Here is a 24,472-nt window from a genome sequence, read left to right as displayed (position 1 = left end):
CATTTTGTAGTATATAATCAATAAAGTGTTACAGTGGTCCCTCGTTTATCGCGGGAGTTACATTCTAAAAATAGCCCGTAATACGCGAAACTGCGACGTAGTCAGCGTTATTTTTTACAATTATTATAGACGTTTTAAAGCTGTAAAACCCCTGTAAAACCACTTTATACACTTTCCCAATCAGGCATGGACATTTTCTCACTTTTCTCTTGTGTGTAAACACTCTCAAAGTTCAAACCTTAGTAGAAAAATAAGACCAAACTGTTTTCAGGCCCAAACATTTGTTTGAGAAATAAAAATAGAACATTTTCCTATAAATAATTATGATGGCTTTTAGAACTAACGAATTTAATTTTAACGATCAACGTACGAGGTTGGACACATAAGAAATTATTAATAGTGACTGACCAGTATTTCACAGATCACGCCTCTGCATCCTGATGCCGCGCCTTTTTCCACTCACACCTGGCTGCAGGTGTCTGTTTCCGAGTGACAAACACAGTTATGAGTAGTTGTTGGCACTCGTTTTTCTTCTGGGCGAGAAGATTCTTATAAACAGACACGCAGACCACAATGCACTGTAAAAAAAGCATGCAAAATTGGACTAAAAACTCCGCGAAACGACGAGGCCGCGAAAGGTGAACCGCGTTATAGCGAGGGACCACTGTATTCTCTTTTCACATGTCAATAATTCTTGACATGTGGATATTTGTTCGCTCAATTAATAAGACACGCCTAATTTTTCAGATTTCTTTATTCTTAAAATGTATTTCTTTCTTTATTTTATTGTGACAAATGAATGGAGACGACACAACCTGATTGCAGCACGGGCGAAGGGAATGACAACACTACAGTTGTAATTATCAATTTCATTGTCTAAAACGATCACACCACATAAAGTTAAGCTCAGCGCTGCTCTGGCTCCAGGCTCTGGAGAAAAAGGCGAGCAGCGCTTTCTTTGCAGTCAGCGCTGTGGCCACGGATCATGCTCGATAGACCAGCAATCCCGCAAAAGCGGGATTTGTATTGATTATTATGTAGTATAATCAGGAAAGTGTTGTTTATGTAACATATGCATTGATTTGTATAATGGCACTGTTTATCATGTTGATCATATTCATTTCTATGTGGATTCCAGCGCTAGTTCATTTTGGTGTATAATTTACGCCACCTCTCGACCTGGTGTATATTTTCAGCGCAACGTACGCCAACGACCACATTGATAAATGCCAAGTGGCGCAGCCATTTTGGTGTACACCCCATATACGCTCAAATATCGCCGTACACACGTTGATACATGAGGCCCATTGTCTGTAGAATTTTGAAGGAAAAATGAATTTCATCCATTTTGGAATAAGGTTGTAATATAAAAAAATGTCGAAAAAGTGCAGCCGTGTGAATGCTTTCTGGATGTACTGTAAATCTATAAGAAACAAATTTAGTACTGCAGTTAATTTCATTTATATCAAATTGTGGAGCTTTGTTTTCAGTTGAAGAATAAATCCAATATATATATATATATATATATATACACATACATACGAGGTCTATTAGAAAAGTATCCGACCTTATTATTTTTTTCAAAAACCATATGGATTTGAATCACGTGTGATTGCGTCAGACAAGCTTGAACCTTCGTGCGCATGCGTGAGTTTTTTCACGCCTGTCGGTTGCGTCATTCGCCTGTGAGCAGGCTTTGAGTGAGGAGTGGTCCACTCCTCTCATCGTTTAGGAATGGCTCAGAGACTGCCGCTTTGCTTCATCAAAAGTTTTTCAGAAACTGTGAGGGACATCAAAGTGGACACCACTGGAGAAATTCAGATGGTTTTTGGTGAAAATTTTATGGGCTTCAAAGAGATCACGGAGTGTTACTGTCGCTTTAAGGACGGCCCAGAGTGACTGGTGGTGCGCCGCGCTCCAAAGCCGCCATCGACAGGCTGAGCGACGCGCGGAATTCCTCCGCATGTCTGTCTCAATGTGCCGAAAAAGTGCTGCTGTCCACGTCTTTTCACAATTCCTGTGCTAGTCAGATGACATCCCGGATAAAACACAGCATCCAGTTTGGAAATGAACGGCACATTCCACTGTTACAGGAGTTTGTCATGGAAAGAGGAGAGGAGGCTTCGCGCGTCGCGGCGGTGCCGCATGGCGCAAAGCAACACCGTGATGAAGCCTCACAGGACATGTTCTGGCATGTCCAGGCACATCCACAATTTCTCGGATAATCACTCGATGGAAAAAACACCGACAGCTGTCTGAACGCCATCTCAAAGCCGTCCTGTGAGACCAAAATGGAGGTGGTTTTGTCTCGTTCCAGTAGCGAATCCATTGTGACGAAGAAAGCCTCCGCTCGGCTTTCCATGACAAAATCTCTTGTTAAAAGTGAAATCTGCCGGAAAATGGTTGATGTCCAGCTCTTGTGATAACCAGAGAAATTGCACACGATGGTCACGGATCCAGACAGCCATCCGTTTAGAAATGAAATGGTCGCTCAGCCTGTCAATGGCGGCTTCGGAGCACAGCGCACCACCAGTCGCTCTGGGCCATCCTTAAAGCGACAGTAACACTCCGTAATCTCTTTGAAGCCCATAAAACTTTCACCAAAAACCATCTGAATTTCTCGAATGGTGTCCACTTTGATGTCCCTCACAGTTACTGAAAAAATTTTGATCAAGCAAAGCGGCAGTCTCTGAGCCATTCCTAAACAATGAAAAAAACGACGAGAGGGGTGGACCACTCCTCATTCAAAGCCTGCTCACAGGTGAATGACGCAACCGACAGGCCTGAAAAAACTCACGCATGTGCACGAAGGTTCAAGCTTGGCTGACGCAATCACACATGATTCAAATCCATATGGTTTTTGAAAAAAATAAAAAGGTCCGTTACTTTTCTAACAGACCTCGTATATTTTATATATATATATATATATATATATATATATATATATATATATATATATGTGTGTGTGTGTGTGTGTGTGTAAAATTTAAAACAAACAGATGGTCATCTCCTCTTTCATTTGCTGCATCATTCCAAAACTAGTTCAGAAATTCTCTGTTGCTCTGCTTCATTGTTCTGTTTTCACATTTTCCTTAGTCTCCTAATTTCTTTCTTTTCTTTCACTTTTTCCTCACACTTTTGTCGAGCACCTCGGTCTTTTGTTTCTGCACATTCTCACCGTTGCTCTGAACAGCAGTGCCGGTTGTCAAGGAAACAGGGTGTTGCATGGCAGCCCCCAGGCCCGGGTATCCACGGTAACCGTAGCTTAGTCCAGCTCCGTTGATGTAGAGCTGGGTGTCCTGGGAGGGGAAGGCTGATAGAGAGTAGGCGGAATGGACCAGGGATGCCGGCTCCCTCAGACCTCCTCCACCACTGGAGGGCTTGTCCAGGGAAATCTGCTCATCCTGGGAAGAAAAACAAAATGAAGGGTGATGGCTTTTCTACATGTTATACAAGCTTAATGAAGAAAGCTGCTGTTTGTGCAACAGATGGAGGCAGTATAATTCACCTAAATGTGTTCATACGTGTAGGAGTATAGTTTCTGCACACCAGTATAGTTTATGCATGTTTTGTTCGTAAGACTGCTCACAACTGAGGCTGGGACCAAGGACACAGATGGAGGACTGTGCATGTAGATGGCACCCTTCGAGGCCCATTTATATTCTTATTTGCAGTACTGGTTGCCTCATTTTGTTGCATTCTTTGTTTACTACATTTTCTGGGCACACCATATGAATTCTTTTGATGCTGTGAGACACACAATAAGGCACAAGGTCAAGCATCCCCCACCAGATGCCCTGCATGTAGTGTTTATTAAGGATTTGTTTGTTTTAGTGGAAATGCTCCCCTATGCATGGTTTTCCCCACTGATACCATACTCATTGATACGTTATTGAATGTAGGAAGTAAATTAATTTTTGACACAAGTAGATTTTACCTCTGAATGTCCGTGTATATGTAGTCACATAGACATGACAAACTGGTGAGGAGTAATCCACAAACCTACTGGCCAAATATGTGGAAGAAGTAATCAACCAGAGGGGAGGAGAGTGGCAATGAGGAACATTACTAGAGGAGTATTAAAGGCTAATGAAAGATGTGCAACTCTAAGTTAAAAAGACAAATATCAAGACTGAAAATGGCTTTTGTTGGAAAAGTTGATGAGTTTGACTGTGCTGATTAAAACTGGGAAGTGTACACTGAAAGCATGGAATTGTTTTGTGATGCCAATAATGTGGAGGAAGAGAAAAGAGTTTCCATTCTCCTTAGCCTAATGGGAGCCAAGATATACAATCGACTGCCCAACCTAGTTAGCCCAGACAGTATTGATAATATTGTCAAGATTTTGCAAAACCACTTGAACCCCAAACCTCTAGTAAAAGCGGAATGATTCAGATTCCATAAAAGAAATCAAGCAATGGATAAACGTATATGTGATTACATGACTGAACTGCACAAACTTTCACAAAACTGCAATTTCAAAGAGGGACTTTTTGATGCATTAAGAAACAGACTGTTATGTGGCATCCAATCAGTGAATGGAGGCGGCTGTCAGAAAAGGTATTACACTTGGATAAAGCAATGGATAGTGCAAGTTCAATGGAAACAGCTGCTCAGAATGCATCAGAATTACAAAATAAAAGCATAGAAAATTAATTGCATAAAATGTTCATAAATAAGGCAAAAAGGCAGAAATGTTACAGATGTGGAAAATCTTCTCATGATGCAAATGACTGTTGGTTCACAGAAAAGACCTGCAGAAAATACCACAAACAAGGGCACATAGAATGTGCAAAACAAACAAAAAGCAGAGCCATAAAGAAAAAGCTCTCAAAAATAAATGTTTCAAGCATAAAATAAAGCACGTGCACAAAGTGACAGAATGTGAAAATCAGTCAACACAGATATGGAAGAAGATAATGATTTAGAACTGCATAGCATAACAGAAACCGATTGGCAGTTTGTAAGGTCAGACTGTACCCATGTGAAGCACCTTGAGGCGACTTTGTTGTGATCTGGTGCTATAAAAATAGAGTTGAATTGAAAATAATCTAAATAACAACAGACATGTCTGGAGTCAAGCTGAAAATGGAGCTCACCTTTGTCTAATCTCTGAAACTGACTACAAAAAATAAATGCTTTCCAACCTACCTTCAGAAAAGACCTCAGTGGTGTTAAAAGCATACAATGGCAAGAAAGTGTCTCCTCAAACAAAAGTTAAAGTGAACGTGACGTACGGTGACAAAACACACCAGTTAGAGCTTTAGGTCTCTGCTCTTTCTGGGCATGAGTGGCTCAGAAAATCCAGCTCGACTGGCATACAATTAAAGCCCTGAACATATCTCCAAGCCTCAAGAGCCTCAACTGTAGCTCTGCGCAAAGACTGTCACAGCACCTAAAAGATAATGCGATGGTGTTTGAGCAAGGCATTGGCAAACAAACACACAAAAGCAAAAATTAAACTACATGACAATGCAACTGCAAGATTTTACAAGGCACGCCCAGTGCCTTATGCACTGTGTACAAAAACTGATGCAGAACTTCAGGCGTGGAGGCATGTGGCATCCTGTCCAAGGTTTATTGGCGTGACTAGGCCATGCCCAGCGTTCCAGTGACTAAGAAAGGAAAAAGTGGTGGTGTTCGCGTATGTGGCAATTTTCAATGTGAGCATAAACCCAGTCCTGTATACTGTACAGTACCCTCTGCTGTGAACTGAAGACATATTCTCTTCACTATATGGACTCCCAGGTCCATCTCCAGATGGAAGTGGAGGACTTAAGCAGGAAGTTTAGAACCATCAACATGCATAAGGGACTGTCCCAGTATAATCAGCCAGTGTTTGGCATCACTTCAGCTCCAGAGCGATGGACTAAGTACTTCAGGATAAAACAAGAATTCAGTGTTATCTTGATGACGCATGACAAGAAAGAAGGGGACAGATCATCTTCAAAACCTCTGCAAAGTGCTCAAATGACTCCATGACTATGGCCTACAGGTGAAAAGAGAAAAATGTGCTTTTTTCAAGAGTGATATATCATACGGTGGTCACATCATTGACAGAATGGGTTCACATAAATCACAAGAGAATGTTGAAGCAGTGCTAAAAGCCCCTTCACCAGAAAATGTGTCACAGCTAAGATCATATCTGGGGCTTGTCAACTATTACACCAAGTGTCTCCCAAACCTTGCCTCAGTATTTCACCCATTGAACACACTGCTACAGGTAGGAACCCAGTGGGAGTGGTCAGAAAGATGTGAAAAACCATTCAAGGAAACACGATGTCTATTCACCTCTGATGAACTACTTACACATGTGACTAATCATGTCCCATCTGCCTGGCATGTGACACTACCCCTTACAGCATTGACACAGTTTTGTCACACACCATGGCTGACAATTATGAGCGTCCAGTGCATTCACTTCAACATGTCTGACGATCACAGAGCGCAATTATGCACAGATCGACTAAGAGGCCCGTGGCCATGTGGGGCATAAAGAAGTTTCACCATTACCTTTATGGCCAAAGGTTCATGTTTGTGGCAGACCACCAGCCTCTTGTATCCATCTTCAACATGAGGAAAGGATTCCCTGTGACGTCCCCCACCAGAGTGCAAGGATGGGGACTGGAGCTCACTCATATGACATTGTGTTTAAGGGTACTAAACAACACACTCATACTGATGGCTTATCATGCCTCCCACTGTTGACATCTGAGGAAGAAAAGCCTACAGCTTGAAATCAAGTAGAAGTGTTCCATACAACGTTGATGGAACAGCTACCAGTGACTAATGCAGAGATTCAGAGAGCAACATGACAAGGTCGGCCAGCACATGGAAATGCCATGTTTCCTGAATTATCTGTGAGAGGTGATCAACTCTGTTTGGCAGAGAACTCTGATGTGTGGATCACATGTAGCAGTACCCTTCAAGCTTCATACTGGCGTACTGGAAAAAGGTCACCTTGGCACAGTCAAATTGAATATTCTCACTAGTGGTTATGTATGGTGGCCCAGAATAGATAAAGAGAATGACAACCTCACCAGAACCTGTTCAGGATGCCACAACGTTCAGAAAGCAGCCCCAGAGGCACCCTTACACCCATGGGAGTGGCCGTCAGTACCTTGACAGAGAGTACATTGATACATTGATTTTGCTGCGCCATTCATGAACTCCATGTCCTTAACAGCTGTGGACGTCCACTCAAAATGGCCAGAGGTTATACAAATGAAATCTACACCCACAGAAAAGACTATTTCTCCACTGAGGGACATATTTTCCAGAAACATTCTGTCCGAGTAAATTGTGAGCGATACTTGCCCACAGTTTACTTAAGATGAGTTTGAAGAATGGTATTAAGCACTTCAAGTCACCACCACACCATCCTGCAACAAATGGCTTAGCAGAACGATTCGTACAAACCTTTAAAAGATCAAGGAAAACGTATCTCTTCAGCATAAAGTGGACAATTTCCTTTTTGTGTATTGGAACGCTGTCCATTCAATATCCAACCAATCTCCTGCTATGCTATGCCTCTGAGATCTTGCATTGACCTCCTGAAATCCAACTTGAGGAGGGAAGCACAGAATTAACAGCTCCACACATTGGCAAGTGAGGCAGCAATGGGCTTTCATACTGGACTGCAGCTAGAGTACTAACGGGGACTAGAAGGAGAGAGCATATCTCACCCACATTGGCTTCTCTTCATTGGCTTCCTGTTAATTCTAGAATAGAATTTAAAATTCTTCTTCTTACTTAGAAGGTTTTGAATAATCAGGTCCCATCTTATCTTAGGGACCTCATAGTACCATATCACCCCAATAGAGCGCTTCGCTCTCAGACTGCAGGCTTACTTGTAGTTCCTAGGGTTTGTAAGAGTAGAATGGGAGGCAGAGCCTTCAGCTTTCAGGCTCCTCTCCTCTGGAACCAGCTCCAAATTCGGATCAGGGAGACAGACACCCTCTCTACTTTTAAGATTAGGCTTAAAACTTTCCTTTTTGCTAAAGCTTATAGTTAGGGCTGGATCAGGTGACCCTGAACCATCCCTTAGTTATGCTGCTATAGACTTAGACTGCTGGGGGGTTCCCATGATGCACTGTGTGTTTCTTTCTCTTTTTGCTCTGTATGCACCACTCTGCATTTAATCATTAGTGATTGATCTCTGCTCCCCTCCACAGCATGTCTTTTTCCTGGTTCTCTCCCTCAGCCCCAACCAGTCCCAGCAGAAGACTGCCCCTCCCTGAGCCTGGTTCTGCTGGAGGTTTCTTCCTGTTAAAAGGGAGTTTTTCCTTCCCACTGTCGCCAAGTGCTTGCTCACAGGGGGTCATTTTGACCGTTGGGGTTTTTCCGTAATTATTGTATGGCTTTGCCTTACAATATAAAGCGCCTTGGGGCAACTGTTTGTTGTGATTTGGCACTATATAAATAAAATTGATTTGATTTGATATGAAGTTATGACGTGATTATAGAGAAAGCAAGTGGACACTAGGGTGGATCCTCACAAGAAGTGGACCACTGATGTACGAGGTGAACATTGGAGAGCAAACATGGAGACATAGATGGCTTTTGAGTCATCAGACTTTACGTCCACTGAACTCTGTACGTATAATATGCATCCCTATTGGCACTAATTCTGTCTTTGTATGTTTGATAACTGTTTGCTGTGTGTTTTATGTTATTTTGTTATTGTTAGTATGGCCAAAGTAGATTGTTAGCCCCCCCCGTGCCTGGTGTGCTTGAGGTTTCTTCCATTAATCACAAACACCTGAAAGAGTTTCTCCTCTTTACCACTGCTGCCAATGTGCTTGCTCAGAGGGTGGGTAAAGTTACAGCTGACTCATGACTCATGTGAAGTGCTTTGGAGTGACTTGTTTTAATTTGGCACTGTACAAATAAACTGAAATTAATTTAATTCTCTGTACAGGACACCATTAGGCCACTAAATCTTCACACAGAAAAACCTGCTGGCTGCTATATTAATGTTTAAAATGTCATTTTATATCCGCTTTATTGTGATATTAGCATCGATTCAGAACAGCAGCCGCAGACCACAACTACAATTGATTAAATCAAATTAAATCAAGTTGCTGTTAAGTCAGTTGCTGTTGTACGATGGTTGTGGAGAGCGTGTTGTATATACTTACATGGTAGGCTTCTAGGCGCATCCTCTTTGCTGCGTTACGCGATTCGCTCTCACAGGCAGCAGCCAGGATGTTCTCAGCCATGGCCGAGGTGAGGTGAGGTGGTGTAGGACGGGTCTGGACACGACAAAGCAACATCACCACAGGAAATGACTGTCCAAATGTTTGCTGCGTGTGGTTATTGTGTTTGTTCAATGACTGAAGTAAGAGGAAGGTGGACCATTCCTCTAAGAGCGGCTGTGTTTGTGATCTTAAACTGATCGAGATCACTGCTCATTGGTGCAAGACAAACAAAAATCACACCCGCAACCTCAGCTGGTAAACAGACTGTTCAAATACTGAGACATAACCACAAGTTTGTTCCTGAATGAGGCTATAAAGTCACAGACACGCAAGAAACAAAATGTTAATATTTAACAAGGCTACAATCAACAACTAAATATTCTAAATCAAAAAGTAAAAAAAAAAAAAAATATAACAAGCAGACGTGATGACTACCAAAATGCCACGCTGATTTCTCAACTGTCCACTTTGGAGAAATTTGTTTATCAGTTTGCATCACAAGTGTTTTTTTTTTTTATTTATTTTTTTTTTTTATACATATGAAGAGTAAGCAAAACAAAACAAACAAACAAACAAACAAACAAAATAATAATTTAAGTTTAAAATCAACTTGCAGAAAATTTCAAGATTTAATTCCCAGAAGAAGAACATTCCACTGAGCTGACTGGCTCAGTCAGGCATTTGCTGGCTCCTGATTGGCTGAACACACCTGAATTTGCTGTTGGCAAAGCAGGAAGAGACGACAACGTGCAGGTTTGGGGTCCCGTGAAGACCAGGATTTGGAATCAGTGTGTACATCACAGTGATCAAAACATTTCTAGCAGAAGTGGTATTTATTGAACTTTGACCTCAGTGGGACATGTAACATCCGGTGTCACTTAAACTCATCATGAGCTTCTTTTATTGTCAGCAGTTAGAGCAACAGATTAAGAGTCTGAACCAGTTGGAGTCACTTTGGTGAAACACAATAAGAAAGAAAGAAAAAACCCACTCAGACACTGCATGGCATCACATCTGTAACCTGAAATTAATCAATCAGGGTGTCGTTTCCATAGCTACAAATCATTTACACTATAGCTGCATTTTGTCATTACTGCCAGTTGAGAGAGGTGATCAACTCTGAGTGTCTCTTGAATCCAGACCAATTTTTGGGTCTACAAATAAAAAATAATCATTTATCAAGAACAACAGATTACTGTAACTAGAATAATAATAACAATAATAATAATAAAATAAAAAAACAAAATTCTGTAATTTGGTCTCTTCATTATTTCACTGAGATTTTAGAAATCCCATTTGTTCCAATTTGCAATTAAAACTTGAACAATCCTACAGACAAAGAAAATATTTTGTTTCTATACTGACTGCTGCCTGAATGATCTTTCCTTATTTCTTAAAGAATGTGTTTCAGATCTACAATATCGAAGTGAATTTAGTCGCCAGGCATTTGAGAATCCTGGCTGCTAACAGTAACACTTTGGTCAGGTACCTCCATGCCGTTTTTCTTCATACGCCGGCAGGATTTGAGGTAGGTGCGGATACGCTTGCGGGCACGTTCCTGGAACTCTGGGAACTGTCTGCTGCAGGACTCAATGATGGCCTGGATCTTCTCTTTGGGCTGCTTGGAGATGGGCACCATCCGATCCAAGTTCTCATCCACAAAGAGACGCACAAACATCTGCGCCAAAACAAAAAACAGTGGGTTTAAAAAACAATAAAAAACCCCACAGACCTCAGACACTGATTATTTCCTGTAAAAACAAGTCTGTAAAAGTTAATGAACATGAATAAAATATAATCTATGGTATTGATTTGTGTAAATAAATTATGGGTTCATTCATTTATAAGCAGATTTGAGATGTTTCTGGCAGAATTAAGAATGCAACAGTGTTCAGAGGAATTTCATTTGTTGCGCCAGAAGTGGAAGAAAGAAGACAAGAAGAAGATGAAGAGGAAGAAGACGAGTAAGTCAAAATAAGTCTGAATGCTTCCTTTGCATGGATGCAGAGAAGGCATTTGATAGAGTGGAGTGGGACTATCTTTCTGAGACCCCAAAAAGGTTTGGATTTGGGGAAATGTATATATCTTGGGTTGAATTGCTATACTCAAACCCCTCAGCTATGGTCCTGACAAACAACTTATACTCCAAACCTTTTGCTGTGCACCATGGTACCCACCAAGGATGCCCTCTGAGCCCTCTGTTTTTTGTCTTGGTCTTTGAGCCTCTGGCCCTGGCCATCAGAACAAACAACTCCATATCAGGCATAAACAAGAGGGAACATGGAGCACAAAGCAGCCCTTTTTGCAGACAATCTCCTGCTCTACATATCTCAGGCTGAAATGGTGATTCCTCTAATCCTTGATTTATTAGAAAAGTTTGGGGAGATTTCTGGCTGCAAACTAAAATCTGCATAAAGGTGAGGTGTTCCCATTGAATATGGACTTTTTAACGTTACAGTTTAAAATAACTAGAGAGCTTTTCTTAGCTCGGCATCACAGTGACAAAGCATTTGGCTGTCCTTTTTAAGCATAGGTTTGGGAAACTGATAGCATAAGCCAAACAAGAACTGGCTAAATGGTCCCCTCTCACCATCTCACTCATGGGCAGAATGAATGCAATGAAGATTACTGTGCTACCAAAGTAACTGTACCTACTCCAGTGTTTGTCTGTATTTATCCCAGATACCTTTTCCAAAAAACTAGCTTCAATAATATTGTCACTCAATAATATTGTCACACATTTGGAATGGTAGTCACGTCTGCATAAAGATAAATGGTAAATGGACTGCATTTATATAGTGCTTTTCCATGTACATCAGACGCTCAACGGACGGAAGATTCAGCCGCGGCAGTTAATGCCCCCCAACGTATCAGTGACCTCAGATGCGTCGCGTTGGAAGCAGCGAGGGGGACGGAGATCGCTACATCACACTCCGGCTGTTTCCACAACTCAAAAAAGCTGAGAGATCGATCGTAATCTTGGAGTTGTGTCTGTAGAACCACGAAAAAGCTTTTAAAAAAACCAGCAGAATTTTTCTCCCATCATCCTGCTGGTAGGTTTTTTCAGCTATTTTTCAGTGTGACGCCGAACTGAAGGAGGACTGATGACTTCGTGGGGTATCGATTGAACCATGACAGCGTACAGAGCTGCATGGAGGAGCTGGAGTTCAGGAAGACACGGAGCAGTGGTGATGGAGCAGACCGACTCAATCCAAAATTCCTCACTTTTGGACATATACAAACTCCCAGTTTGACCAACGGAGCTTAGTTCTACAGCTGAGGTGAGAATAATTTAAAAATAAAATGTGACGTTACTGCACTGCTGACAGTTTAATGCTCGGCTAATGTTAGCTTAGCCTTTTAGCACAACTGAGCTGAGTGAACACTTTAATTTGTAAATGGTTCAGTCAATTTTTACTTTTACCAAATAAAGCTACAGCTTTTTTTTTGTTACTTTTGAGACCACAAAAAGCTCAACTTTAAATAACTTTTTTTTATCTGGCGTTTTTCTTTCCAGGGTTTTTTTTTCTTTTTGTTTTTTAAACTGTTTAGTATTTCTTTATGTTTTAAGAAATTGTGTTTTTTATTTGTCCCACAATCAGGAACATTTGCTGATCGTGATGAGCTGAACACCATGAAGTCCAGTCGGAAGAAAAAAATCTCTGCTCTTCAAAATGGGAGAAAAGTGTTATTACAAAAGTGTACATTATTATATGTGGCACGTGAAGGTCATACTGGCAGGTTTTGCCGTGCCAGATCCATCTCGAAGTTCCCTCGTATGTGCTCAAATAGTATTGGATCCTGTTTTGCCAGCATCAGAATATGTACACTCACCAAAAATATAAAGTGGCCTTTTATTGTGGACAGTCTAAGGCACACCTGTGCACTAATCATGGTGTCTAATCAGCATCTTGATATGGCACACCTGTGAGGTGGGACGGATTATCTCAGCAAAGGAGAAGTGCTCACTATCACCGATTTAGACTGGTTTGTGAACAATATTTGAGGGAAATGGTGATATTGTGTATGTGGAAAAAGTTTTAGATCTTTGAGTTCATCTCATACAAAATGGGAGCAAAACCAAAAGTGTTGCGTTTATATTTTTGTTGAGTGTAAATTGCGGTCAGATGGTCCTCAGATTGCACATGGACCACCGTTGGATAGGTGTCCCATCTCGATGGCGCCCGGAGGGTTTTGAACATGTGGGTCACACTTGGGGCCGCCGGCCGATTTTGACCAACTGTGTAGACTCTCGTAGATGGCTATCAGAACGTTTTGGAACTGAAACCTGACACTTTTCAGATATGTGCCGATTCATCATTCCGATGCCATTCTACGTCATTCTATGTGTGACGGGGTATAAATGAATGGATCATTAATTATGTCCATGAAGTAAAAGTTCAGTCAAAAAGACATTTGCCTTGCCCCTATTGTACATAATTTTAAAACATTCACAATCACTAGTCAAATTCATAGTTTAGAAATTACTTTGTCCTGATCACAACATTACAGGCAATCATATATTCTGACGTAATTACAAGTTAATTCCATATTAAGAAATCCTACTTAATCACTCTGCAGTCATTGTTAAATCATCTCCTGTTGTATTTATAATAAACAAGTGTATTATTTACAGTGTCTCTTTCTGGTTAAAATGCAAATAATAATCATGGGTTGTTGTTTTATCAGTTGCTCAGGCTCTAGACCACCAAGAGTCTTGATTTCCATTGCTAACATATTCAAGGATGATGAATGCAGTAATACTATTTACAACATGCTAGCACCTACATAACAACATATGGCTAGCATTCAGGTAATTAAATAATTGTAAAAACCATTAATATATGTAATATATACATGTTTTCAAACTGAGTAATGAGAATACAACACAGTACCCTACTTCTCAATGTTTCATTAATTGCTATTTACAAGAATGATCCAGTAGACGGAGCTCTAAAAACAGTGTTAGCTGCAGCAGCTTTTTGTCATCCACTATTCTCTGCAGTAAGACTTGGCGCAGATTTGATTGCTGCAAGAAACGTATGAGCAGTTTTTCTCAATACTCAACAATTTTAATTAAATGCATTTATACAAGCACTATGTTTATTAATCCTTATTAAGCGCGCTAGCTAGCTAACATGTTTGGCTAACATCAGCAATCTAGCTGCGTAGCAAGCATTCATGTAGGGGCTGTGAGTACATATGCATCATATTTCAAACTGATTTGAACATGTTATTTTATTCGCCAAAACATCGGTATTCAGTTGGTTTGGGTCAGATGCCAATCTCAATTTGTGGGACTAATCGGTATGTACATTTGTATGCTACAACTCTGACCTCTTTTTTTGTCAATATGCCACTGCGGTTTTTTTTTTTTTTTTTCAGATCTAGCATTGCATTTCAACATTCACTGTAACTGTGTGACCCCTTTTTTATTGTCATTAAAAAAGCATTAGATTTCATTGATGTAGATGAAAGCTTTTAAAGATACACTAATCCTAATTCTAATCCAATTACATTTTTTCCACGAATCTGATTGGTTAATCATGTAAGATTTCCGACCATAAAATATCGAGTAGACGGTGGCAAAATATTAAACCATTTCACATTTGATGTATAACTCCGCACCCTGACCGCGATGCTGCTCAGTCAATGGCTCTGTCAGTTGAGAGCAACAAACGAGTGCAGCGACGATGATGCCAAAATGCCTGGATTTAATGGATTTAACTGGATTGGTTAATTGATGGATTCACCATGGATTAAACTCATTGAAGCTGACAAGATGGAGAAATCTGTGGGTCTATTTACAGAATTTCCAGTTTGGCATGAAGACGCTGTTGCTACAGTAAGCTTCAACAAGCTGACCATGTCCTTTCACAATGATTCGTCGTCCAAATTACTTACATAAAAATAAACCGTGCAAACAATGGAATTGGATTAGAATGTGAATAACCCGGTTGCGTCTAATGATTCGTGAACGTTCATGCTAGATTGCGGTTGCAAATATCCTCTAATGTGTCACCGGTAAGACTCAATTTGTGACCATAAAATCCAGCATGAACATCCGCAAATCATTAGACACAACATGGTTATTCCCTAATTCAAATGTTTGACCTAGTGGTGGTGCTAGAGGGAAGGTCCTAGGGTCACCAAAATCAACAGACTTCATCCTCAGGGGGCCATTCATGTTTCCAGATAATTTGTAAAGAATCGTATTAAAGCTCATGGAGTTAACGCACCACTGCGAACACTCTGCAGTGGACAAAAAAAACAAACAAAAACCCAATAATATCCCTCCCTGACTCATCGTTTGGGGGTATAAATAGTACTACTGCATTTTTCATCCTTAAAAGTGTAGGATTAGACACTGGGATCAAGACCCTTGGTGTTGTAGAGCCTGAGCTACAAATAAAACATAAATGCATGGTGGCCATCTTGGAAAATAGCTGCCTCTGTGATGCCTCTATAGCCAAAAATGATCTTTCGGGTATGCTCGAACACTGTGCCAAATTTCATGCTTTTATCGTCAAAGTCACGATTCATCCACATATCTGCTCTGCTAGTATATAAATGAGCAGTTCTGTGACATTTCTGCCACTGATATACAGATCAGTGGTTTCTGTACTGTAGAATCCATGCCTTGTTTGTATTGGACAGCGTGAAGCTATGTTACAGCTCACAGCGGCGAAAGTTGGATTTGGCTGAACTTTGACCGCGGCAGCTTGATGGCAAGTGGCAATGCGCGCTCCCGGTGAAGCGCCTCGTTAGCTCGGTTTGTGATGTGACACTCCATGACGCGTCTAACACCCTCGATGCTTCCGGTGTGAAAGGCCCATACGAGCAAAGCAGGATGGTGGAATTACCCTCCTGAATTTTAAATATTATTAGGCAGCCAACCTACACTGCATGTCACACTGGACTCAATACCATTAAGGCAAGAACAGTCCTACTTGGGTTTAAATGGAGACTTTCTTAGTGGCGCTATCTTCTTACCAGCTCTAACTGGCGTGGCAATGCCAATACCAGGGGTGGCCAAGTTCGGTCCTCGAGAGCCACATTCCTGACACTCTTAGTTGTCTCCCTGCTCCAACACACCTGAATCCAATGAAAGACTTGTTAGCAGACTTTTAATGAGCCTTTCATTGGATTCGGGTGTGTTGGAGCAGGGAGACAACTAAGAGTGTCAGGAATGTGGCTCTTGAGGACCGAACTTGCCACCCCTGGCCTATACCATCGACTATGTCTAATACCAGTCCTGTAATCAGTCACTCTTTTAGAATTTACTTACAACAGTAACATTTCCACCTCCAAGCTATGTGTCTGCGTAGCCCAGTGGCATTTCAATCACATTTTTCAGCTGTCAGTACAGGACACAACTTTGAACAGGTGGCAGGGGAAGGCCTAAAATATTACAATGACTTCTACTCTAACAACAAATTTGCCTCTTTTGAACAGTTGAGAAGGAAATTTAACATACCAAGTTTAAATTTCAATTTATTTAATTTTGTATAGCGCCAAATTACAACAACGTTGCCTCAAGGCACTTCACACAAGCAAGGTCTAACCTTACCAAACCCTACAGCAGGCACACGGATGAAAGTGGTAAGGAAAAACCCCCTCTGATGATATTGAGGAAGAAACCGCAAGCAGACCAGACTCAGAGGGGTGACCCACTACAGTTAGATGGTTTTTACAAAGCTTTATAAAAGGTGAAGAAACAATCAATCAATCAATCAATCAATCAACTTTTTTCTTATATAGCGCCAAATCACAACAAACAGTTGCCCCAAGGCGCTCCATATTGTAAGGCAAGGCCATACAATAATTATGAAAAACCCCAACGGTCAAAACGACCCCCTATGAGCAAGCACTTGGCCACAGTGGGAAGGAAAAACTCCCTTTTAACAGGAAGAAACCTCCAGCAGAACCAGGCTCAGGGAGGGGCAGTCTTCTGCTGAGACTGGTTGGGGCTGAGGGAAAGAACCAGGAAAAAGACATGCCGAGAAGGGGGGCAGAGCAAACAGAAAACAGGAAGTCAAAACAACATGACATAATAACAAAAGACTGTGTATTTGATGACAAGTCCACACAGACAGTTATGCTACAGGCAGGGGGGGTCATCCAGCAGTCCTCATGCTGTCAGTGGTCCTGCTCCTGCGTCCATTCCAAATGCAGACTGCATTGTGCTGTATCAGCTTCAGGCTTGGCATCTTGCTGTCAGTATGGCACCCTGTGTTCAGTAGCTGTACCGCTATCCCTACTTTGGACAGAGAGAAAAAGAGCAGAATCGTCTCCTGGAAAACTACACCTTAGGTATAATTCATCAGAAGTAAATTGACAGGAAAACAGAGAAAATACTAAGGTGATCGCCGGCCGCTAAATCTAAGCTTCAGGAACAGAGCCAGAATTTAGATCAAGTTGAAGCAGAGACCTGTTCCATTACTAATAAAATTACTTTATAAAGGTGAGGAACTAAAGGATAGGAAGCATAGTTCCATACTATGCCAGTGTGCCAGCCATACAAAAGGGAGAATAGATGCCTCTTAAGTCTGGACTTGAATGTCTCTACAGAATCAGACTATTTTGTCTCTGTAGGGAGATCATTCCATAAAACAGGTGCATGATAAGAGTAGGCTCTGAGGCCCGCAGACTTTTTATTCACCCTAGGGACACAAAGTAGTCCTTCGCCCTGAGAACACAGAGCCCGGACCAGTATGTAGGGTTTAATTAGGTCAGCTAAATAGGGAGGGGCTAGTCCATGAATAATTTTATAGGTTAATAACAGGACCTTAAAATCTGACCGCACAGAGACAGGAAGCCAGTGAAGAGAGGGGAGGTGATGGTCTAGTGGTTAAGGGCTGGGCTTGAGACCAGAGAATCCTCGGTTCAAATCCCAGCCTGACTGGAAAATCACAAAGGGCCCTTGAGCAAAGCAAAATCCCCTGGTTGTACCCAGTGTGTAGTGGGCGCATTGCATGGCAGCAGCCTGACATCGGGGTGAATGTGAGGCAATAATGTGTAAACGCTTTGAGCATCTGATGCAAATGGAAAAAACGCCATATAAATGTAGTCAATTTAAGAGATTCCAAAATGGGTGTAATGTGGTCAAACTTTCTGCTTCCTGCCAAGAGTCTGGCAGCAGCATTTTGAACCAACTGGAGACCCCCAAGTTAAATTTTTATAGATATCTGCAGATTAGGAACTACATTAAAAGGGCTGTCCCACAGTTTCCCAATAAGCCCTCTAGTCCAATAATCAATAACATCATGACTTCCAACCAAATAGACAAGAGGCATCCACCCATCCATTTTCTCTACCCATTTACTCCAATTGAGGGCCATCAGGGGCTGGAGCCTATCCAAGCAGTCATTGGGTGTGAGGCGGCGCACACCCTGGACAGGATGCCAGTCTGTCACAGGGCCACATACAGACAAACAAACAGTCACACCTGCATGCACACCTATGGTCAATTTAAAGTTTCCAATTGACCTAACCTGCATGTTTTTGGATGTGGGAGGAAACTGGAGCACCCAGAGGAAACCCATGCAAACATGGGAAGAACATATGAGAGTTGTTTAGAGACTCCCATGTTGCCACTCATTAGAAGAGATGCAAAGAGGGGGAAAATTTGCAAATGGCCACCTTAAATACCCTCTCTCATGATTAGATTCACCCTATGTAAGGAGGTCAAGGGTCAATGAGCTTACTAAACAAATTTTGTGTTCCAATAATTAGTACTAAATGTATTCAAATCAATAAAATGACAAGGGTGCCCAAATTTATGCACTGCCTAATTTTGTTTAAATAATTATTGCACACTTTCTATAAATAATAGAAACTTCATTTCACTTCTGAAATATCAGTGTGTTCGTCTGCTATATGATATATTTAACTGAAATTTCTGATCCAGACAACAAATGAATTATAAAAGGAAAATCAGGAAAATTATCAGGGGTTCCCAAACTTTTGCATACAACTGTATGGTCTCTTATTGTGTACATTCTGTTAAACTGGTGTGCACGTGTGTTTGTTTGTGTGTGCACTTGCAGAGTTATACATCACTTACAAACAGAGCAAACGTAACCAGCTGAGTGACAGCAGGGGATAGGGATTTTTGTTCCAGGGTGGAAACGATGTTCCTGTATCATTATAAAATTTAATGAAAAAAGAAAGCAACTGAAATTTCACTTCTGCACTTTTGATTTTTCAGAACTGTGACATTGTTGACTTTAAATTTTAAATATAAGTAATAAAATGGTTTTGACTGATTTTAAACTGTTGTGTAACGAGGACAGAACAAAGTTTTTTTTTAATACTTTCTTTTAAACATTATTTTCAACCTTTAAACAATATGGTTAAGTTATAATTAAAATGGATAAAATGGTCAAAACTAGATAGAATCTGGGGCATTAAAATTTTTTAAAACATTTGTATACCTGTACATGTTGGTTTAACCCCTTCTAAGCCTGTATATCCCATTGATGGGAAATTTAACACAGAGTCTGGTGTCTGAATCAGCAACATCAAACTCACATTAAAGGCTTTTAGTCTCTCTGGGTCGACGCCCTCTGTGTCGTTGATCTTGTCATTGTCATCGTGGTCATCATGCTCATCATCGTCATCATCGGGGGCAACCTGGCCGCTGTGGCGACCTGTGGTCAAGTCCTCAGCACACATGTCCATTTTCACTCCATCGTAGCTGCTGCCCAAACTGTACTGAGGGGACTTCACACACACACACACACACACACACACACACACACACACACACACACACACACACACACACACACACACACACACACACACACACACACACACACACACACACACACACACACACACACACACACACACACACACACACACACACACACACACACACACACCATTGACTTTATGCATTTTTGGCTAGCCTCAGATGATCCTGTACAGCAGTGAAAATGTCAAAGTAAGAACTTGTGGATGTTTCCTGTCTTAACAACTGACCCCGCCCTCAAGAATTCCAAATACAAACACGAGCACACAGACAAATGTGTCCACTTAAGTCTTGACAACTGCACAGCGCGTGATCTGACGCGTACATGCATGTCAAAACTGCCCAATTCCATTCTGCTATTTCCAAATACTCTGACATGCACTGTCAACTGTGGGACCTTACATGTAGAAACATCTCAAGGATGATCAGTGGAAACAGGATGCACCTGAGCTCAATTTTGAGCTTCATGACAAAGGCTGTGAATACTTATGTACACGTGAATTTTTAGTTTAATACATTTGCAAAAATCTTTTTTTGCATTGTCATTATGGGGTATTGTGTGTAGAATGTTTAGATAAGAAAAAGAATTTCAACCATTTTGGAATGAGGTAACAAAAATATGGAAAGCGTGAAGCGCAGTAAATACTTAATGGATGCACTCTATGTTTTCAGTCCTGCAAAATCTCTTTAGTAATCAGCACTGGTCTATGCAACATGCACATAAGGCAAACAGTGAGGAAAATAAGTATTTGAACACCCTGCAATTTTGCAAGTTCTCCCACTTAGAAATCATGGAGGGGTCTGAAATTTTCATCTTAGGTCCATGTCCACTGTGAGAGACATAATCTTAAAGCGAAACGTCCTCGCGTCAAGCAACCCAGTCCAGTTGAACATTCAAGCTTCTCTACTATGGAAACCACCTGGACAACTGAGAGCCTACACAGAAATAATCTAAAAAAAAAAAAATCCAGAAATCATAATGTATGATTTTTAATAATTTATTTGTATGTTATTGCTGCAAATAAGCATTTGATCTCCTCCCAACCAGCAAGAATTCTGGCTCACACAGACCTGTTAATTTTTCTTATAGAAGCCCTCTTATTCTGCACTCTTTACCTGCATTAACTGCACCTGTTTGAACCTGTTACCTGTATAAAAGACACCTGTTCACACACTCAACCAATCACACTCCAACCTGTCCACTATAGCCAAGACCAAAGAGCTGTCTAAGGACACCAGGAACAAAACTGTAGACCTGCACAAGGCTGGGATGGACTACAGGACAACAGGCAAGCAGCTTGGTAGAAGACAACAACTGTTATGATTATTTATTAGAAAGTGGAAGAAACACAAGATGACTGTCAATCTCCCTCGGTCTGGGATTCCATGCAAGATCTAACTTTGTGGGGTAAAGATGATTCTGAGAAAGCTCAGAACTACACAGGAGGACCTGGTCAATGACCTGAAGAGAGCTGGGACCACAGTTACAAAGATTACATTAGTAACACATGATGCTGTCATGGTTTAAAATCCTGCAGGGCAGCAAGGTCCCCCTGCTCAAGCCAGCACATGTCCAGGCCCATTTGAAGTTCACCAGTGACCATCTGGATGATCCAGAGGAGGCATGGGAGAAGGTCATGTGGTCAGATGAGACCAGAATAGAACTTTTTGGAATCAACTCCACTTACCATGTTTAGAGGATGAGAACAACCCCAAGAAAACCATCCCAACCATGAAGCATGAGGGTGGAAACATCATACTCTGGGGGTGCTCTTCTGCAAAGGGGACAGGACGACTGCACCATATTGAAGGGAGAATGGATGGGGTCATGCATTGTGAGATTTTGGCAAACAACGTCCTTCCCTCAGTAAGAGCACTGAAGATGGGTCATGGGTGGGTCTTCCAATGACAATGACCCCAAACACAGCCAGGGCAACTAAGGAGGGGCTCTGTAAGAAGCATTTCAAGGTCCTGGAGTGGCCTGGCCAGTCTCCAGACCTGAACTCAATAGAAAATCTTTGGAGGGAGCTGAAACTCCAAACCTGAAAGATTTGGAGAAGATCTTGCCTCTACTGGTGGTTGGCTCTCACTGCGGTATTGTATCACTTCCTGTTCCGGAGCACAGCAGTGTTTTTCTGTATCTGTTAGCTGTTTAATCTGCGCAGTTAGATTGATCTAGTTATCTAGATTACGATTTGTTTCCCAGTGTAATCTTTACGTGCCTTAACTAAAGCACTCCTTCTGCTGAATCACCTCTAAATTATTTACACATTATTCACTCTGCGTGTTTTTAGGAATCCGCTAGCTTAGCGTAGCTACTAGCTCTTAGCCGATTTAGCATGGCTGCTTCTCCTGTCTCTCCCGCACTTTTCTGCTCTGGGTGTGAAATGTTTAGTTATTCCTCGGCCTCCTTTAGCAGTAACGGTACTTGTAATAAGTGTAGCTTATTCGTAGCTTTGGAGGCCAGGCTGGGCGAATTGGAGACTCGGCTCCGCACCGTGGAAAATTCTACAGCTAGCCAGGCCCCTGTAGTCGGTGCGGACCAAGGTAGCTTAGCCGCCGTTAGTTACCCCCTGGCAGATCCCGAGCAGCCGGGAAAGCAGGCTGACTGGGTGACTGTGAGGAGGAAGCGTAGCCCTAAACAGAAGCCCTGTGTACACCGCCAACCCGTTCACATCTCTAACCGTTCTTCCCCACTCGACGACACACCCGCCGAGGATCAAACTCTGGTTATTGGCGACTCTGTTTTGCGAAATGTGAAGTTAGCGACACCAGCAACCATAGTCAATTGTCTTCCGGGGGCCAGAGCAGGCGACATTGAAGGAAATTTGAAACTGCTGGCTAAGGCTAAGCGTAAATTTGGTAAGATTGTAATTCACGTCGGCAGTAATGACACCCGGTTACGCCAATCGGAGGTCACTAAAATTAACATTAAATCGGTGTGTAACTTTGCAAAAACAATGTCGGACTCTGTAGTTTTCTCTGGGCCCCTCCCCAATCAGACCGGGAGTGACATGTTTAGCCGCATGTTCTCCTTGAATTGCTGGCTGTCTGAGTGGTGTCCAAAAAATGAGGTGGGCTTCATAGATAATTGGCAAAGCTTCTGGGGAAAACCTGGTCTTGTTAGGAGAGACGGCATCCATCCCACTTTGGATGGAGCAGCTCTCACTTCTAGAAATCTGGCCAATTTTCTTAAATCCTCCAAACCGTGACTATCCAGGGTTGGGACCAGGAAGCAGAGTTGTAGTCTTACACACCTCTCTGCAGCTTCTCTCCCCCTGCCATCCCCCCAATACCCCATCCCCGTAGAGACGGTGCCTGCTCCCAGACTACCAATAACCAGCAAAAATCTATTTAAGCATAAAAATTCAAAAAGAAAAAATAATATAGCACCTTCAACTGCACCACAGACTAAAACAGTTAAATGTGGTCTATTAAACATTAGGTCTCTCTCTTCTAAGTCCCTGTTGGTAAATGATATAATAATTGATCAACATATTGATTTATTCTGCCTAACAGAAACCTGGTTACAGCAGGATGAATATGTTAGTTTAAATGAGTCAACACCCCCGAGTCACACTAACTGTCAGAATGCTCGTAGCACGGGTCGGGGCGGAGGATTAGCAGCAATCTTCCATTCCAGCTTATTAATTAATCAAAAACCCAGACAGAGCTTTAATTCATTTGAAAGCTTGTCTCTTAGTCTTGTCCATCCAAATTGGAAGTCCCAAAAACCAGTTTTATTTGTTATTATCTATCGTCCACCTGGTCGTTACTGTGAGTTTCTCTGTGAATTTTCAGACCTTTTGTCTGACTTAGTGCTTAGCTCAGATAAGATAATTATAGTGGGCGATTTTAACATCCACACAGATGCTGAGAATGACAGCCTCAACACTGCATTTAATCTATTATTAGACTCTATTGGCTTTGCTCAAAAAGTAAATGAGTCCACCCACCACTTTAATCATATCTTAGATCTTGTTCTGACTTATGGTATGGAAATAGAAGACTTAACAGTATTCCCTGAAAACTCCCTTCTGTCTGATCATTTCTTAATAACATTTACATTTACTCTGATGGACTACCCAGCAGTGGGGAATAAGTTTCATTACACTAGAAGTCTTTCAGAAAGCGCTGTAACTAGGTTTAAGGATATGATTCCTTCTTTATGTTCTCTAATGCCATATACCAACACAGTGCAGAGTAGCTACCTAAACTCTGTAAGGGAGATAGAGTATCTCGTCAATAGTTTTACATCCTCATTGAAGACAACTTTGGATGCTGTAGCTCCTCTGAAAAAGAGAGCTTTAAATCAGAAGTGTCTGACTCCGTGGTATACCTCACAAACTCGTAGCTTAAAGCAGATAACCCGTAAGTTGGAGAGGAAATGGCATCTCACTAATTTAGAAGATCTTCACTTAGCCTGGAAAAAGAGTCTGTTGCTCTATAAAAAAGCCCTCCGTAAAGCTAGGACATCTTTCTACTCATCACTAATTGAAGAAAATAAGAACAA

General features: G+C 41.6%; 1 protein-coding gene across 2 annotated transcripts in view; it reads right to left on the bottom strand.

Moving 5' to 3' along the window:
* LOC117511786 (nucleolar protein 4-like) overlaps positions 1-24,472 on the bottom strand; it is a 418,634-nt gene that overhangs the window by 8,151 nt on the left and 386,011 nt on the right. For both annotated transcript variants that reach the window (XM_034171682.1, XM_034171681.1), the window contains exons 7-10: positions 19,734-19,925; positions 10,690-10,878; positions 9,141-9,254; positions 3,179-3,404 (exon numbers count right to left, since the gene is read on the bottom strand). In XM_034171682.1, coding sequence (XP_034027573.1) covers positions 3,179-3,404; positions 9,141-9,254; positions 10,690-10,878; positions 19,734-19,925 — 721 coding nt within the window. The remainder of the gene's footprint in view (positions 1-3,178; positions 3,405-9,140; positions 9,255-10,689; positions 10,879-19,733; positions 19,926-24,472) is intronic.

The sequence above is a fragment of the Thalassophryne amazonica genome, chromosome 6 (genome assembly GCF_902500255.1).
Source record: "Thalassophryne amazonica chromosome 6, fThaAma1.1, whole genome shotgun sequence".
Taxonomy (NCBI): Eukaryota; Metazoa; Chordata; class Actinopteri; order Batrachoidiformes; family Batrachoididae; genus Thalassophryne; species Thalassophryne amazonica.
This window is presented reverse-complemented; position numbering and strand designations above follow the sequence as displayed.